This window comes from Atta colombica, unplaced genomic scaffold, assembly GCF_001594045.1.
Source record: "Atta colombica isolate Treedump-2 unplaced genomic scaffold, Acol1.0 scaffold47, whole genome shotgun sequence".
NCBI lineage: Eukaryota > Metazoa > Arthropoda > Insecta > Hymenoptera > Formicidae > Atta > Atta colombica.
The window spans coordinates 3,748,738-3,768,133 of NW_017259536.1; the positions used below are offsets into that span (position 1 = coordinate 3,748,738).

At 40.7% G+C, this 19,396-nt stretch overlaps 1 protein-coding gene across 1 annotated transcript in view; it reads right to left on the reverse strand.

Annotated features, from left to right (window-relative positions):
* Positions 1 to 19,396, reverse strand: part of LOC108691559 — a 95,533-nt gene that overhangs the window by 29,647 nt on the left and 46,490 nt on the right. Inside the window, exons 5-16 of the mRNA XM_018199348.1 lie at positions 17,646 to 17,732; positions 11,136 to 16,740; positions 8,221 to 8,324; positions 6,768 to 6,815; positions 4,007 to 4,206; positions 2,871 to 3,045; positions 2,653 to 2,745; positions 2,262 to 2,401; positions 2,008 to 2,080; positions 1,731 to 1,766; positions 520 to 664; positions 201 to 306 (exon numbers count right to left, since the gene is read on the reverse strand). Coding sequence (XP_018054837.1) covers positions 201 to 306; positions 520 to 664; positions 1,731 to 1,766; positions 2,008 to 2,080; positions 2,262 to 2,401; positions 2,653 to 2,745; positions 2,871 to 3,045; positions 4,007 to 4,206; positions 6,768 to 6,815; positions 8,221 to 8,324; positions 11,136 to 16,740; positions 17,646 to 17,732 — 6,812 coding nt within the window. The remainder of the gene's footprint in view (positions 1 to 200; positions 307 to 519; positions 665 to 1,730; positions 1,767 to 2,007; positions 2,081 to 2,261; positions 2,402 to 2,652; positions 2,746 to 2,870; positions 3,046 to 4,006; positions 4,207 to 6,767; positions 6,816 to 8,220; positions 8,325 to 11,135; positions 16,741 to 17,645; positions 17,733 to 19,396) is intronic.

The window sequence follows — 19,396 nt, forward strand, 5'->3', positions numbered from 1 at the left end:
GGAGACTATCAATGCGAAATATTGCTGTCATTAGAAGATTCGATTGTCCCATCAATCGTTACTCTTCGGATGAGCTAATAATTTCTATACGGTGTCGTATGATCGAATCTTTTCGATGTTATGGGAAAGTGCGCTTTAATTTATATTACAGGCAGGTCTGTCTACTTTCGAGTTATGAATGACAAAACAATATGCCATACCTCTTTAGCTTCCTTCTCGGCAATCGACGAATGCCCTGGTTCATAATCTTCGATGCGACCGGGCTGATTTTTATAAATCTCTGTCGAGTATTTCAGCGCTCCATTTCTAGAACAGAATGTGAAATGTCCCGTTATCAATAAATCTCTTAAAGAACTATATATTTTATATGCCAGTTGTTTGAGAAACGATCTGTTCCAATAGTCAATAAAATTTGATCGAGAGATAAAAATCGAGGATGCGGAAGGAAATTTCAACGGTTTGAAGCATTCTCACAAATTGTTGGGAAAAACAAGCGAAAGTTTCCAAATTCTCGCTTACTTTCTGGGCATAGTCGCCGTGGTGAAGTCATTTTCTTTGTTGCGCAGCCGTCGACGGCTATCGAGAGTAACGGATCGATCCGAGTATGCACGCGGTTCCGGTTCACTCAAATATCCGCTGCCGCTTCCGTATCCATATCTCCCTCCTGAAACAAGAATGTTGAACGTTTTTCGCATTTTGTTTGTTGTCAGGTTCCTATTCGCGAGTTCCCGTTTAGTTCCAGCAAAAAAAATCTATCGGTAACCAAATAACGTTCAATTAAGAGCGCAAACAATTCGGTATTTACGTATGGTTTAGTTCTTACGACGTTATAATAGAAATATCAAGTTACGAAAACACATACGCACATGAAATACACACATACCGTGTTACGTAACATTAGTATGCACATTATTCGAGAATTAATCATCGAGAGATGATTCTTCGGCATCGAAATTAAAACCTAATCTCAGTTCAATTTAAATTTTAATCGATTTTTCCTGTAAGTAGAATTTTTTTAATTAAATTTGGGATTAAATTTTTTTCGCAAGAAGATCGAATTGGCGCGATGAAACAATCTAAAGACGAAAGTCGCAAAAGATCGAACGTGAGAACTTCAAATCAACTCAAGAAGTTCCCCCGCGACAGCGAAGAAGAATTTACGCTAACTCGAAAAGTTGTCCCGACTTTGATATATTCGATGGGAGATCCCGTACCGTCTGATAAGACGTTCAATACAGTCTGTGTAAACCAATCTCTCATAAGTTAAAACACACATTAATGGTACACGATTAATCGAATTAACCACGATGTTAATTTAGAGAACGAGAGTCCCGCCGGGGAGAGGCAGATGTTAATTATCAGTTGGATGTTAGACAAGGTAGTCATTTATGTATCTGTTGCAAATTGTTTATTACTGTTTTTCACGCTCGATGTAACTGTTAAACGGCGAGTATATGTACAGCGACAATTGTTATCTTGCGTTACGCAGAAGGCCATACGTCAGTTGCCAATATACGGAAAATAGCACCCTGACGCGATACATTTTTGCTACACGACCGGAAATTATCTCTCCACCGCGTTTTATTTTACAGGTATTAGTTACGCTGTTGTTACACAAATCATGGCTAGAGTGACTGCGTTACGCAGCGCACCCACGCACAGCGTAATATTAGTAGCAAATGTCGCAATTCGACCATCGCAGCAGTCATGCGCGGTAGCTGTATATTCACCTCTTCTTGATTTGTATTTTATGGTTACGTAGTCATCTGGAAACAAAATTATGGAATTATATGCGAATTGCCCGTTCACCGATCAATGTTATTATTCCAAATGCGCGTATTTATCGGAATCGAATATTAAATTCCTTATTTAGCCCGTAAATAATAATAATAATGATATTAATTTAGTATTGTATGTCCAACATAACAAAAATACGCGAATAATTATTTGTATCTCTCAAGTAAAATTTTATTTATTTAATAATCACATCGTAATTACAAAACTTACCGTTTCTATCAGCGCGATGCAACGAGTCATACATTTTCTTGTACCATTTCGCTTGATTGCTTTCCTTGACTTCCTAGAAGTAATTTATCGAGATAGTATTAAGAAAGTGCATCGCACGATGTAAAATAATTACTCGTTTGTAATGTGATTAAAAATGACGATATAAATCATTCATTTCTTACATAACTGCTTGCCAAGCGTTCATCGCATCGATTGGAAAATTTATACTTTTAGTTTAATAATTAGCAACCTACCGATCTTAACACAAGAGGGATACCTTCCCTAGTCACCGGTCCGATTCCCTCGAATTTTCGAGGGCTCAGATCGGCCATCTTCTTCGGCAGTTCATTCTCCGTTTCTGGCTCGCTCTCGTATTCTTTCTTCAATGTGTAGACTGAACGATTCAATTTCACAATAAATCATTAGCACTCGCGTACGCAATCAGAAAATAGGTCGACACATATAGTAATTAGACACAGCTAATTAGCGACGTTAGTGATAATAAGAAACATAAACGAATTTTCGAAAATCATTTATATTGGATACGTTTATATTGGGCGGCTTTCATATAAAAAACGAACCATAATATAATAATCATAATGCTATAACATTCGACTAGTTGGCTTATAACTGATCGATACTTACTTATCTCTCCCGGAGAGATTAGCGGTCTTTCGTCGTTCACTGGCCGATTATCGCTTTCCTCCAAGTAAGCTGCGCCTTTCGGCAATTGTCCCTCTACAATAAAATCGCAATGGTAATTTAGTGTAACGAAGAATAAAAAAATGTAATTCCGCAAATCTTTGATATCCTCATTCATTCTGCCTCCGATAAGCAGAAGAATTCTTATAATGGGTGCTGACCTCGCGCTTTCTGCAGCAATGTGATGGTCGGATTCTGGGCACGTGGCAATCGCGGCGTAGACGCGAGGGTATTCAACCCCTGAGAGGGTGCCGAATGCGAATTCACGATTCGCGAGATGCCACTCTCCTTCTTCTCTTCGCCTTCCCAGGGCGGAGGCGCCTCCTTGAACAGAATCTCGTGTAAGAGTGCGCATCTTTGAACTTTTTATCATCGATGCAAGAAGATGATTCGAATAAAGCGATCATACATATTATAGCTTTCCGTTCTTTCCTTTGTCAAGAGAATTTTTATTACTGTATTTACTAAAGAGTTGTCCGAATTGGATTTTATTCCAAGTTTGTTCGCCAAACTTAACCCTTTGAAGATGCAAAGAAACTTACAAGGAACCTTGTTTTCTAAGGGAAGACACTGAATTCGATTCTGGCCTCAAAATTTTAAAATTCAAGACTATCACGAAACTCGATTTTAGGAGATTCTTGGTATCGCTGAGTTTAAATGTAGCCTGAAAATCTCAAATTTCAAAAGAGTAACTTTCAATGAAAGAGGATTTGGTATATCATAAGATTCATAATCAGAGTTTGGAAGTTAGTTTGAAAATCAGCACTAACTGTTTGCATAGCACTGATGAGCTTCAAATAAAGCGAAATTCAAAACTTGATGATACTTCGTAATTAAAAATTCTCTAAAACCATGTTGTATGTGATAATCGGATTGTTTTGGAAATTTTGTGTATTCATTATATATTGATTCTATTACATTTTTAATGTTTTTTAAAAATCAAATAAAACATTATCAAATTATTATTATGAGGATATTTATAATAATCAGATTATAATAATCAGATTATTTTTACATTGTACCCACTATATTGAATCTACCATTTTAAATTTATTTTTGATTGCAAAATCGAATAAATCATTATCAAATTCTGTACATATTAAATATCTGTATATATATCAAAGTATCAAATATCCTGTATAGATCGAGTTTCATGACACTCGAATGAGCAGTTTACAAAATGAAAGGTGTGTTCAAACGGGCACGCCCACAAAAAGTTAATGATTTAATCAATCACGAATTTAATTTTTATGCCAGATAATTATAGCTAACGTCTCGATATAATTGGCTGACATACTTCCTTCGGCTGTCTCTTCCGGCTTAGTACAGGACTATCGAATGGCACAGGACGAAATTCCTTCCTCTCAGCGACAGGGCTCGCGCCGGCGCTAGTGGGAGTCCAAACCGACGGAATCGGCTCGTTCTTCTTCTGTGATTCTTTTTTTCGTTCGGGACTCGGTGCCTTCTCAGCTGGCGTTTGTCCTGGCGACCAAACGCCTGGCAACGAAAATTCACTTTTAAGAATGTAATTGATATGGTATATCCACGAGACCTTTGTTAATCAACACTCATTGTCAGGCAAATTTGGTTATCGTCAGATGGACTAACAATAATCTTATTAAAAAAGAAGGCCAAGCCGATCGATTACTTCCTATAAATGAACCCAGCTTTTATCATTTTTAAATTTATGTGTTATAATTCAATATAGTTCCTGATATAGGAGCTAATTAAAGAAAGACTGCCAATAAAGGAACAAAAGGTCTTTACTCCTGCAACAGCTATGCTGTATGGATTTGGTGGATTGGCACTAAAGCTAATATATGAAATGTACGGACGCTAATCTTGGCACACAGGGGAGCATTACATAAGGGATCATCTTTTTCCTTACTACTTCCTCATTTTGCCACGTCATTGCCTATTACTAATTCGATTTAAAAACGGTTCTTTGACGTAAACGATCCGAAAATCATATCCATTTATATTAATCGCGTAAACAATCTGGAAAGAAATGAAACCGTAGGAAAGATACTTTTACAGATCGCCGTTTCTAACCTCGGAGTAATATTTTTTTTAACGGCTGATAAACAAAGATTTTATTACCTCGTTACCGCGGTCTAAATAAGAACAAATGTCATGTCGCAATGTCGCGTCGGTGACATAAACGAAGTTATTGACGGGTGACGACGTTTGAATGTCAGATGGGGAACGTTACGAGCACGATAAAGATACATCGTCGCTACAGTGAGTCAGGCACATATGCCAGTCGGAATTGAACCTCTCGGCCAATTTACAGAACCATATCTCTCGCGGTCGCGCGGCAACAGGAAATCAGGGGTAGTTCATTTGGGACGCTGGTAAAATTAGAAGCTCGTGTGGGCGGCGTTAGGTATTATGAGATACGCATAATTGCAATTGGCCGAGAACAACCTGAACACAATGCCGCGGCGACGCATTTTCTGGAGCGATACATTTTCTGCGCACGACACTTTAGCGAAACGTTACGCATTCGATGAATATGAATTCGGGTTGATTAAGAGGAATCGAATGCGGAGATAAAGAAATTGGGAAAAACATAAATATCTGGGCTTTCTGATCGAGTCGTTACAAAGAAACAACATTTTGTCTCAAACAACCTTCAACATGCATGACTGCTGAGGTAACTGTAGTGATCACGTCCTTTATTGTAAAGGACAGAGTCCTTTAGTTCAGGTTCTTTATATTTATTTATTTTTTTCAAAACTCAATTTTGTCTAACATTAAGAAAAATTTCTTTCTAATTAACATTCCAAATATAATATACTTGGAATGAGCGAATTTTTATAGAAATTATCGACAATTTTAATTTTGTGCAAAAACAATATTAACCCAAACAGAATAACAAAGTCACAATAACATCAAAATAAGTCTTGATTGACTGAAAAGTGATAATAATAAAATTTTTTAATAATAAAATTTTAATAATAAAATTTGCAGTTATTTTGACATCATTTTGATATTATGATAATTTGTGCTTAACTTGGAAGTTATCTCAGATATATTGCGTGAAAATTTCAGAAATTCAAACACATTTCTGACAGTCACAAACTATCTTGGAAATATTTAGGAATAAAATCTTTAGATATTCAGCTTTGGCCTTTATTTTCCTTGAAATCGATATAATCATTGAGAGATAACATATGTTTATCCGGAGATGAGATAATTAAATCAAACTAGAAATTAAGATTTATATAAAAATATTATTAGGCATCAAGATTCACTTTAAATGAATATGGTCTTCTTCGCTTATTTGTGTGAACATTTCTTTGCTGATTTTCACTTACTATACAATAATTGATGTTACACATGTTACAATCTATGTACGACAATAACGGCTATACATTTTCACTAATTGCAACGTACGTGCGATTAATCAATGCTGTCGCGACGCCAGCTGCATCCAGCATTCGAAATGTCAAAAACATAGAATTGCCATCGTTTTTGGATCGTGTATCGACATGCACACGCTATTCGCAACTAACAACCGTGGCAATGGTGATTAGTCGAAACACCGATACTGTAAGGACGACGTTCTCGGTAACCAAAATTAATGCCTCTTCCTTCCTGGATAAATTACTAAACAAGATTACGCATTTTACTCGGGGAAATACGGAGATACGCACACGTGTATGTGTGGCAGGGACTTAATTACAATCTCGTTGCTAAGAACACACGTGGCCGCCCCACACAATACGATCTATATCCTACATACGTAATTAATTTTATTACATTTTCGAAACGAACGTTGGTTAACGTAATAGAAGCACACTCTCCCAATGGCAATTCCATTTCTCTTATCGCGTTGTTCATCATTCAATTACTGGCTCCAGTATATTCGAAAAGTTAATTAATTAATTATCGAAAGTTCCATTAAAAATGTTAATAGACAAATATTCTTGTAGTTACTCGAGAAGGGGCAACGTTGGATATTAATATTTCGGATTGCATCTTCAGTCATTATGCAAGATGCACGACGAAATTATTCTGTTAGTTTTCTTCACACATTCCTCGCGCAGGTTTACCTGGTTTCGCCGACGAGGCTTTAAACGTGGGGGCGAACATAACGTTTTCTGAAAGAATTAAACAACATTTTGTCAAACAAAATGTCTCGGGTTCTCGCCATTTCGTAAATCGTATTATTTTTAATGACAAATTTTTGAACGAATTTCTTTTCACGTATCTCACGATTTCTCATCATAATTAATTCATACGTCTGTGACAATTTTTCTAATCTAAATCATTAACTATCAACGCGGAATATCTTGATGCTTGTCGCAAGTCAACTGCGCGATGTAAGACTTATATTACACTCCGCGTTCAATATCATCTGGAGAGCTCTTCAAAGTTACTTTCACGATGAAACCGCCACTATTCATTAATATAAAAGCGATCTTGATGGAATGCCGCGAAACGAGCGCAAAGAGAAGAATAAAACCAAGTAGACTGCTTTATTCCAACAGACTAAGAGTATACCAGCGCCATAATGCATTTCGAAAACTGATCGTATAACTTACGAATATTAAAATCAGAATTTATCGAATTACTCTACTTGTTTATGAAGTTCCTTCAATATATCTTAAGATAAAATTAATTTCTGTCGCGTCAATTATCTTATTTATTTTTGCCAATTTAACATCTTTATACTTTCTTATGAATTTTCTCGTTGATTTGAAAGGCAATAATTTGAAAAACAAAACGTAATCCTTTTTTGAGGATTTCCTTCGGAAAGATGCGAATTCCGAGCTTCCTTACGATCGCGGAACTACCTGTTGAAGAAATTTACGAACACCTATCATGCCTTCATCCCTCGCTATCCTTCGATAATGCGTCAACTTTTTCGAAATCACTCACTTTTCTCCAACATCGTCTTTACGATTTCAACGACCTCTTTTTTTATTCGCGGCACCGCGTATCTCAATGGGATACTCTTCTCGGCGAGACACGAGAAAGTAGCACGGTAGGTGCCAGCCGACTGAAGCGTCGCGACGCCGCGCCGACGAGACTCGACGCCACGCCGCGCGACGCTTACTACGCCGACGTCGACGTCGTTCGAGGCTACTCTACACGAAATCTTGAATCCACTGCCAACAAACCGAGCTATATACGTGTGTATACGTTTGCTTGGAAAATGGATTTGAATTCTCTCAATCTTCAATCCGACGTTAAAATAAAGTAATATTAAAGTAAAATAAATACTGTTTAAAATTTCATATGATAAATTTGTTTTTTATCCCTGCATTAGACTGCACTAGAATTCTCTTTCTCGCTTTGACCAAATATAAAATATGTATCTGTCTCACTTTAAGTCTCAAAAGTGTATACTAGTTCAGCCACAGAAAAGACTTAATTCTATAATTCATCCGGGACATTTCAGTTTTTCAATATTAATATTTTTTGCAAATAATGTCACAAAGCATTCAATAATGATATTTTTTATGTAACGCATGCAGTGATTAAGCAAAATTGCAAACGCACCTTGCCCAAGTAGAAATCCCCTGCCGATTCTTAAAGCTTTGTCGATCTCGTGCAGCAGATCATTTTCATTCCTGACTCTTCTCTTCGCAATGGCATCGCAGCCGCTCTCTTTGATTAACAAAGCATATGCCCATATCCACCAAAAAGAAAAAAAAAATAAAAAGATGCAATAAAATTAATTTCGAGCAGCGCGCCGTGAACTTGTTAGCAAGTCGCAAGCCAGAATTGAACGACAAAGAAATTCTTCAAGATTTTTAAATATCCGTCAGTCGTTTATAAAAAAAGAAAAAAAAGAATTGATGTATCAATTGAAATGATACAAATAATCTTGTATCCACAGACGGATACGGTATCCTAAATTCGCACATTTAGTCTCGACGGAACGCATGCTGTGGCTAAACTTTCGTGCTAAAGTTAGAATAGAAAATAAACAGGCGCTTCGGTAACCGCGTCGAAAAGTTCACGAGACTTACGAAATACAAATAACCGCAGTGAGTTAATAGTAATAGACGAACGATGTCCGCACGCTTTGACAATGTGTCAATAAAAATTAACATTGTTGCACGAATAAACGACTTTTATCAAATATCAACTAATACATCTAACATCGCCGTTTTTTTCATATATTTTTCTCTCTGCAAGAGAATTGATTGGTGTAAAAATATTTGAACAAAACGTGCACTCGTGCCGTACCTATTGTAATATATTCATAACATGTACATGTACTGTCAGCAAACAAGTGGGCTGAAAGATTAAAAAAAGCGAGCATGCAATACGTGGTGAAAAAAGCGATTTTAGATGAGATGCGAAGATGAATGATTTATCAAAACAAATGAGAGAATCTTCATTTACATTAATTATATCATCACAATTGAAGCTTTTGACAAAAAATTTTAAAGCTCTTAAAAACAAAAGGATGCTAAAAATATTTGCTTAAATGTTAAGAACTTCTGTGGATTCTATTCGATCATCATATTATGGCGAACTCCAAAATATCATCAAGTACTTCTTAATTGTAGATAGAGTATAATATGTATATATAAACAATTTAACAGAGAAAAATTCTCAGTTTCCACGAAAGGATGTGCGGGCCAGTAGGCCACGTCGCGTGATTGAAAATAGCTGAAAACAAGAGAACGGTGGTTCCGGCGCACTGGCCGAAATGGCGAACACGTCCTATGAGCGATTGGCCTATTTCTCGTCGCGGTGTCTTTATATTTAGATTCCCATCCTCCAATGAATCACAAACGCCGCGCCCCGGCGATCGCGGGATGAAGGAAAGAGTAAATCGCAGGCTAGTATTCTACTATCATCAAACGTGGCACTATCTAAATGACAACGTCGATAGCGATAGAAAACGCATCGTGTCGAATAGAATTTTGTGGGAACTTTTCTCTAAATTCTTCACAGTGGAATCTCATTCTAAAGACTAAAATCTCACTCTTAAATATTAAAAATTCATTCTTGAAAAAGAATGATAGAATTTTCATTTTTTAGAGTGAGATTTCACTCCAAAGAATTTAGAGAGTTTAAAAAACAGTCAATTTTGCATTGTCATCTTATTATCTCGAAGAAAGAGAGATATCTTTGAATTACCCGGTATAACGATGACAAGATTAAAGATTCTGCGACTATAATCGGCTCCAGGGAGTCGACGCGTGAACGACATGACGCAATTTGATAGCCTCTGTATCTCCACGTTGATATCCGTTATCGCAAACTGTCGCGGTTCATTATCCGCGACGTTCTTCTCAGCGCCACGAACACGAATGTTAACGCAATAATTTTCCATAGCGTCGGTTTGATGAATCGATCACGTCTCAAAATAAATGTCAAAATATACGAGCAGCACGCGTGTCGATTGCGTGCCGGATTTATATCGCGGAATATTAAATCCCGCTGCAGGCGTACTCGATATCACATTAGGCAGAGAGCTGGCAATGAGAGGAAAGCGCGTAAACACGCATATTTGTTACAATATCACGTTAACTCGCGCGTTTTATGCATACAATGAGATTCATTATTTGTACAAGACTGATCGTATCGTTGCGAGATGAGTTATTAATCGGATTACGGAATTGGAGCAATCTGGACTGTGTGATTATGATGCTGCACGACCTGCACCAACGTAAATAGATCGACGCGCTTCCGCTTTGCCGAGAGAACTAATCTTGCCTCCGGAGCTGTGCAGGAAAACAGTACTCAAGACAGTAATGAGATTTCCGTTTCGATGTTACCGCTTGTCTCCCATATTAAGAAAGTTCGCTTACGATGTGATAGCTAAAGCGATCCGACGAGAACATTTATTGGAGAAATCCCCAATTTTTCGCTTTTCAATAATTTTAATCAAATCGTGATGTTTTAAATTTTACAATTCAGTTTTATTTGTACTGAATTGAAGATGAGAAATTTGTGATATTCCAAAAAAATATTTCAATTATTTCAATCAATTGTAATATGAATATTACTTTATCGCGCTTTATTATGTGAAATTTTATATCGTTGCTTTCAGTCTCTTTAAATCATTTATTAAAACGAGTTTGTAAAAGGGACATTGCGCTGAATAAACATTTTAATAAAAGATTAATTATTTATCCTTCCTTCATTTTTTATCCAACAGTCCTTTCATGTATTGTTGGCACCAGGTGAACAGATAAAAAGAATTAGCATAATACCAAGAACGTTAGTGACGACAAACACTAAGGCATCTACGGACGTCGAACAAGATGCGCACGTTACGTTAGTGGTTGTTAAAAGGCGTCCCTTGGCGAGACATTCGAGAGTTCAAGACGGATTTGTTTGACTTCCGGACGGGACATTCTTTCTCAGCAGCCACCAATCGGCACGGCACCAATCATCATCGCAACACGACGAGCAACACAGCAAACTCCATCGTCCATTCCAATCGCCGTAACTCACCGCCCTCGTCGTCGCTCATCGTGGAGATCTTCAAGAACTCCTGCAGATGTTTCGGCAGCTTCCGAATGTCCTGCAGCTCCTTGCCGTCTATTAGGAACTTCGCGTTGATCAGAGCATCGCCATCTTCATCCTCGTGCTCCGTCCCGCTCTCATCGAGATTGATCCCGAACTTGTTCAATCTGCTGCGTGCCTTCTCGATGAATTCCTTTGCCATCGCGCTCATGTTACCATCCGCTTTGCGTTTGATATCTTCGTGCGAGCTGATCTTCACGACTTTGTGGCTCTTCCGCTCCTGCCGCTCTAATACCTTGTGCACGTACTCGTCGTACATTCGCTGGCGAAATGCCTCCCCGTTCGTTGGTAATTTCGTCGGTCTCCTCACTTCAACGTTCTTACGCTGAGTCATCTTTTCAGTGAACACCTCAGAGTCGTTTCTCGGTGTCCCTGTCGACTGCGTTTTCGTGCAACGATCGTTCATTTCGTCCTCGCGAGACTTAAACGTTCCATTTTCCTCCATTCTCGCCAAGTTTTCCTTCTGCGTGATCACATGGCGTTCCTCATGTTTAATACTTTCTGAGGATTTCTCTTCGTGATGCCCGTTCTCATGATATACTTTCTTCAAAAACTGCCGATTGCCTACTTTATCAATCGTCTCTATACGATTCTTTTCTATATTCCGTGACTTCTCTTGCCAAGATTCTTTTTGAATTCTCGGCTCGCTTCGATAGATCTCTTTGAAGCATTTCTCCTCGAGACCTCGAGGTCCCGCTCGCATATCTTCCCCACATTTTCCGTCTGTCATCCCATGGACATCGATCGGAATTTTACGTTCACGTTCGAGATTTAAGCTGATTTTTTTCGAGGTTTCTTCGGGAGACGATCTCCTCGTGTCGTCACATTGTTTCGTTCGATGAAAATGCGTTTGAAATTCCTCGAAAGCCTTTCTTTCCTCCTCTTCCGCTAATATCACGTTTTTTAGTTGATCTTCCAACAACTCGATATATCTCAGCTGCTGAGCGAAATATTCTTGAGGTAAGGAGCCCTTCTTATCATCGTCGAGCCGCCGTGATGTTTCCGTCTGTAGCTCTTTCAATTTATCCATGATCTCCACAGCGGCCACGTGTTTCAATTTCTCCGCTTCATGGTGTCTTTTTCGTGGTTCCAGACGATTTCTCGGCGGACTCTGATCAAAAATACTCGTCGTATCGATGCACGATCTATCGACCGTGACCGCGCGCTTCGGCAACGGTGGTATCTCGAGTTTGTTGTCGATCAACGCCGGATTCACGTGCTTGCCAAGATCGATTGTCTTCCTGAGAGGAGGCGTCCTCTTGCCAGTAGCATCCATCAATCGATCGGTACCGTTCAGCACGATCGGACACTTAATATTATTCGCTAACAATCTCTCTGAATCGTGAGTTATCGCGTTGTTGTTTGCCGACAATCGATGTTCAGCCCGAGCGGCAGAACGTGTCGCAATCTTAAGCCGATCAGACTGGACCACGTGACCATTCGGCTTATCGTCGCTCGATTCGCCATCCTCGCCTCTCGTTGCCGCCAAGAATAGCTCGTTCGTAGTGGCACTTCGGCGATCGTGTCTGACTAGATTCAACCAGTCGCTCGGCCGAGACTCGGCCTTGAAACATTCTTGACCCCTGCGCCCAAAAGAGTCGCCAATGGCGTCATCGGTTATCGTCTTCGTCTGATCCGCGAGTGTATCGTTTCGAGGACTGTTTCGTTCTTCCTTGATAATTTCCAGCAGCCTGCTGCTAGAACTATCGATCATGTTGTCTCGATGACTCGCTCGAATAGTCGGCTTAGATATTTTCGAAATCGCATTATTATCCTCTTTGATCGGATGAATCTCAACTCGGTACTGCGGCAGAGGAACATAATGTGGCTGTTCCTCGTGGTAACTATACCGATTTAGGAACTTTCGATGAAGGTCCAGCAGAGTATCGGCACTCGTGCGAACCTGCGTGGCCTGTTGCGACGGCGACAAGCATACCAGAAGCCTGGGGTCCGTTGTAATGAGCGCACGCCACCGTGGTTCCCGGTTCTCCATTTCGTTTTCCGATTCTGACAACTCAATATTAATGCTTTTCGGTAACTTGGCCTGGTCTGAAACAGCGTTCGTAATGTCGTTAAGACGATGCCGCTCACTCTCGTCCGACGTTTTCGTTAGTCCGTGCCGTCGATCACTCACTCCATGCATTGAGTTTAGTCGAGCGTTATCATGTAGATGCGCCGGCGCGTCACTCACAAACCTCTGTAGAGTCCGCAAACTCTCGAAGATGTTGAACTTTGGCGTAGTGATCTCGCCTATCACTTGCGGTCCATACGGCATCGACAGAATCCTCTCAACGCAGAGCTTCCTGAGAGAAGGTGGTTGTCGCAACACGTCTTTCGTGGCTGCCTCAGGAGTTTCTGAAACCGCTTTCTTCAATGGCACATGATAAAAATCCTCCACAGGCGAGTAAGGGACCGGCTGAGGTGATTTCGAATTCTCTCTCGGCGTCGTCTCATTTGCGGATCTTTCCGTGTTTTTCAGCAAGGTGAGCTTCCGTTTCAGAGATTCTCCCACTTCGTCTTTCAAATTCTCCTCTCTCGTCTCGCGGACAATCTCGGTAATATCGGTCAACGACGCTTCCAATGGACGATGCTTTACGGTGTTCAAGGATGTGGTGCTGCTGGACGAGTCATGTCCTTGAACATCGATTAACTCATCCTCAAGCGAGGGACTCTCGCTCACTGGGACGTCCGTTCTTTGAAAGCTTGCCTCGTCGTCGGACGAATTCCTCATGTCGCTCTCTCGGGATGAGCTGCGCGTTTCTTCCTCGTGCTTTTCCTCGCGCCTCTCTTCGCGCTTCGACTCCCACGTCGAATACTTCGAATTGCGAAGGCCATCGCGCTGGTTAGCGCTCATACTCTCCTCGTGTCGTTCGATTATTCTCGTCTCCGACATCTCACTCTTCACTATTCGTTCGCGGTGAAGGCCAGATGTCGATTTCTCGTTCTTCTCGATTTTTCCCTCGGGTTTCTTCTTGCTTTTTGAACTCGACGTACCCATCGTCGATTTGTCTCTCACCGAAAAATTCGAATGAGTATCTGATTTATTGCACCTCGGTGATTCGTGATTCGCTGAAGAATCCTTCCTTTCCGAATTCGTGTGTTTTTCCTGACCCGAGGGATACCGGCACACATCGGCCTCACCCTTCTGCCGGCACGACGACGCGTTTTGATCATAAGCTACCGATGCAGCGGGCGTCGCGAATTTCCCTTCCTCGCGACGCGTTATTTCCGTGCTAGTCGTGCTTGCCAACGTGACGACGTGCGTACCGGTGTCGCGCGAGCGTGACAGATCATCGTCGCGAATACCCGATGACGCGATCGATCGACCGCCCTCGGTCGAAACTTTAACGTTCTCGGTTGTCGGAGCGGTGTCGGCGCGTCTGACCTGATTTATACGGCCACGAATCTCATTAGCGCGAACGATTGTCGAGATGAGGTCACGCGAGCTCGAAAAATCTTCGCTATAAATTGCCCGACCGGTCCTCGACATGCAAGAACTCTTGCAAACTCCGGGAAGCTCCGGCCGTCGTGGCAGCTCGTCGTCCGCCGCTTCACAACTCGCAAGCTTCCGCACGGATAAATTCGTCGACTCGTCGTGTTTGCGTCCGTCGCCGTTCGCCGCAACAGACGTCTGAATCTTCGCGCCGCTCGAAATATAGTCTATTTCAGGTGGCGTCGGCGGTCTCTGAGGCTCGCGGCTGAAACTAGATGACCTCTTCGGTAGAGGCGGCGGTTGCTTCGTTTCCGACAGGGTTACTTCGCTCGATGACGAATTCGAAGCTGAATCAACTCTGTCATCCACTTGTGATAAGCTGTGATTAACGATCCTGCAAGTCTCGATGGAATCTTTTCGTGGAACATCGCGGTTGTCTGATTTTGCAGGTGCCTCGACTGCGGACGAAAATTTATTACCTTCCGCTTTACTTACATCTGCGTCACTGATATCACTTACAGTCACAATACTTGTCACGTTTTTTTCTAGCTTCTCCGCTTCATTATTTTCCTCACCGTCTTTCGTAGTATCATTTTTCACAATCTCAATTTCCTCAATAATACAACAGTCCTCGAGGTTTAAATTAGCTCTCGTCGCGTCTACTAAAGTTTCCAGAGATTCATTATTTAGGATGTCGTCCTTTGCATTCATTTTTTCGCTCATCATTTCAGTCACAGGATCAATGTCTTTTATTACTTCGGTTTCAGGACTCGCGACGTTTTTAATCTCGTCGCCAGTGTTTGCTTTATCGCGTGAACATAATTCCGAAATGTCATTCTTCATCGTATCAATCTTAATCTTAATATCGCATTCCGATTTCTCATCAGCCAATTCAATTTTATCAGTATCAACCCTTCTCGCTTCGATGTCATCCATCGATGTCATCTTCTCGACAGAATGCCTGTCTTCGCGCCGATACTTGCTGATTTCTTCATTTATGAAATCTCTGATATGTTGTGCCTCGTCTTCCGATAATCTTTCACCCTCCTCTTGTATAATATCCAGAAAGCTGCTGGCGTAATGCGACGCCGACATCGCGCGCTTCCTCGTTTTCCGACGTGGCGAGCTAGCTGCTTTTTCAAAGGATCTGTTCTCTTCTGCCGCGAAATCGCACGTAATTTTCTCGAGAGATCTCCCCTCATCCTCAATTACTTCTTCGGAGAAACTCGGTAGTTGCAGGTCCTCGATAAAATTTCGCAGCTTTTTCTCCACGTCTCTAGGCATCACGGTGGCCCACATCAGAGTCGGGGATTCCATTTCCGGTTTGGGAAACTTTTTCTGTGGCACGTATTGCTGCCCGATCCGATCCCTTGGCTTGAATTCCACGCGATCCTCGGAATCCTGTCCCCCGACCGACTCTGCATCGGATTCGAATTCGACGATTGCTGACCCACAATCGGCCTCCGCATCGCTGTCATTGACTTCTCGAATCTCCAATCGAGTCTCATTCTCTCGCGAGAGCCTGGTCTTTATACAACCAGAAAGCGGTCGTACCAATTCCACTGGTTCCGATATCGTCACTATCGTTGCTTCCTTCAATGCTCCGTTACCATTTCCGGTCTCCAAAATACCCACCCCGGCGATATGGCCGATCGTCGCTTCCAGAGGTAAACTGCTGACGGTCGTGATCTCGATTATCCCGGGACGAGATTCTGCCAAGTCGATCTTCTCGATTCTGCGCTTATCGTTCGGTTGGAATCTGCATCTGTGATTCAACGAGGATCCGCCCCGATCCTCGTTTTCGGTCAAGTCGACATTCTCCGGAACGGGATTCTCCGCGACGGAGTCGTTCGTCTTCGAGTTGTCGTCATCGTCATCGTCGCCGTTATCGCGCTCGTTCCTCGAAGTCAGACGATTTTCCTCCTCGAGCTTCCTCTGCTCGGCCTTTCGCGAGGATTCCGTGATGTTCGTCGATGGCTGAGGAGGTCGCCGTCGGTTCCGATTCCTGCGGCTGCGGTTGCGGTTGCGCGCATTGCCCTGCGGCATCACGGCGTAGTCCTCCGCGTCGGTTGCGTAATCCAGAAGGTCGCAATGTCCTACGATGTCGTGAATTTGTGGAAAAACTCGTAGCGCACGTTCTGGCACATCGTCTTCTCTCTCTCTCTCTCTCTCTCTCTCTCTCTCTCTCTCTCTCTCTCTCTCTCTCTCTCTCTCACTTTCTTGCCTTCTTCTTTCTCTTCTCTCGTAGAATTCTTGTTGGAAATATCGCGTCACGGTCGTTTTACGGTAACTTTTCCGACCTTCTCCGCTTTCTGTTTCTCTTCGTTCTCTTTTATCTAATATCCGCCACGAGTTTCCCGACTCGGGATTTTTCTTACACGCCCATGTACGTGCATTTGACGCGCTCTTATTTTCACGTTTAAAGACGACGGCTCGTTACGATTTTCCCGCATCGTCCGGAAAGGAGCAACGGGATTTGAAAGTTTCTAAGAGTATTACGACGGAAAGATGTTACCGTACTGCATTTTGCAGAAAGTTACAGCTTCAATTTTTCCCACGAATTTCTATTGGACACGAAATGTTTCCATTCTGACTTAAAGAAAAGATAGGAAAGATAAAATTAAAATGGTTTTTTTTTTTAATTTCTTAGTCACTAAAATTATTTTGTTCTTTAGTTTAAATACAATCTTAACAATTCCAGCATGCATCTCAATATCCCCAAAATATTTCCATACCGGAATTCTTAAGGAACTTTACTATGCCAATTTTTAATACACCGCATACTTTACCTATATACGGAATATTTACTCATATTCCAGTTTCCTTTTACGCGAGACAATTCGGCAGGCTTTTAGAAAGATCGTTCCAGACAATCGCAATCACAAGATGATGCTTGATGAAGAAAAGAAGGAAGAAGATATCGTACAGTATTTCATGCAGAAAGCGTCGTCCAGCCCAACATTCCTAAATATATAATCTCCAATAACAAAGCGTTTCTTACCTTTCTTAGCGTCGCTTTGTTGCTCGCTCGGGCAGCTCTTCAGAGCACCGTTCTGATTGGCGTAGCTTTGCTCGACTTTTGTGTCATCTGAAAGAAACGGTTCGATGTTGCAATAGATAACACACGTATCATCTCTCGTTTCATTTATTAAAAACTCGCGATAGCAAAAAAGTTATTAAAAAATTCCTTAATATATAAATAAATGTTAGATGAAAGAAATTTAAAATTAATAAATTCAGCAAAACAGTTTTATGATTTACGTTCAGTCTCAACCGATGAATTCCTTCACACGTCATATTTTTATGACAGATTTTGCAGGCGCGAATCGATTTGCGCTTTTCGCAACGGTACCGGTTAATGAACATCTACGACTTTGCAGAGTGCACGCACGAAGTATGACGATGACAAACGTGAAGCGTCGCACGTTGCCGAGGCACGAACGAGTGCGTTAAATTTAGGCGAGAATTCCAACGACGACGATGACGACGACGTCCATGTTAACCAGCCGCGATTCAGCGGCAGAACCGTGACCTGTAGGATACGTGAATCGCGATTATGCACTGAGCCATAGAGCCATACGAGTAGAACCAACGAAACCACCCACGAGACGCGCTCGTGTCCCCACCCGTGTGGAATCACGTGTTTCGTGCACGTATCCACGTCGATCCACGTCCAAGTGAATTTGTGTCACTCACACACGTAGATGATTACGCGACTGAACGAATGAGAACTTTTCAATACACCATCGTTGGTGTCGGAAGTCCACGGTCATCTGTGTGTCGGTCGGATGGAGCGGCCCAAAACTTTCAGACTCTATCTTCCGAGAGATATGAGGAGCTTTCCAGCAAAGGACACAGATGACACAATGTAACACAGTGAATCCTTGTTTGACAATGTTTAACGAAGATGAAATGATCACTAGGTCTATTTTTAAGATTGCCACAAAAAAATAAATATTAAATATTCCCTGACTTTTCCAGGTTTCTTTCCGGATGAAAATGGAAAATTTCCCAATATAAAATATGTAAATTTTAATACATTGAAAATCAAAAATTGTAGGAAAGCTAGTCTATACTATTAAAAACAATGCAAAAAAGATTAGCAGCATACTAAAATTTTGAGTGCAAATTCAAGTCAACAAAAAATAAATTAGTATTGGAAAAAAATGCAGTTACGAAAAAGGGCGATCAAATAGAAATACTCTGAATAAAATATAAATTTTAATTATTTTATTAAAATTGATCAAAGTGTACGAGTTTTGAATGTACTTCCCTATAAACATCAGATATAATATTAAAAAATAACAATTATCTGGAAGGAGCAGTTTAAGAAAATTGTGAGCAAATTTCAACATTACAAACTTGTTTACATTTTCTCCTAATTTTTCCCAATTTTCCACTAATTTCAATTCCCTTGATTTTTTCTGATTTTCCCGGTTTTTCGAAAGTCTATGGCAATCTTGAAAGTTTTTATTTTGTTGCACTGAAGAAAAATATTAAAATTTAATAAATATTTGTTTGAATAATTCTAAATAAATATTTATTTAATATAAAAAATCAAACTATTATCTTTTTTATTAAATAAATATTTATTTACTGTAAATAAATGTTTATTTAGTTATTGTTTAAAGAAATATTCCAGACAAAAAGTGTTTAAAATCATATCATTTTTTTTGCGTTTAAAAGACGATTTAAAAATCATATCATAATTTTAGACTTTTTGTTGTTTGGGATGTATCAAGATTTAATAAA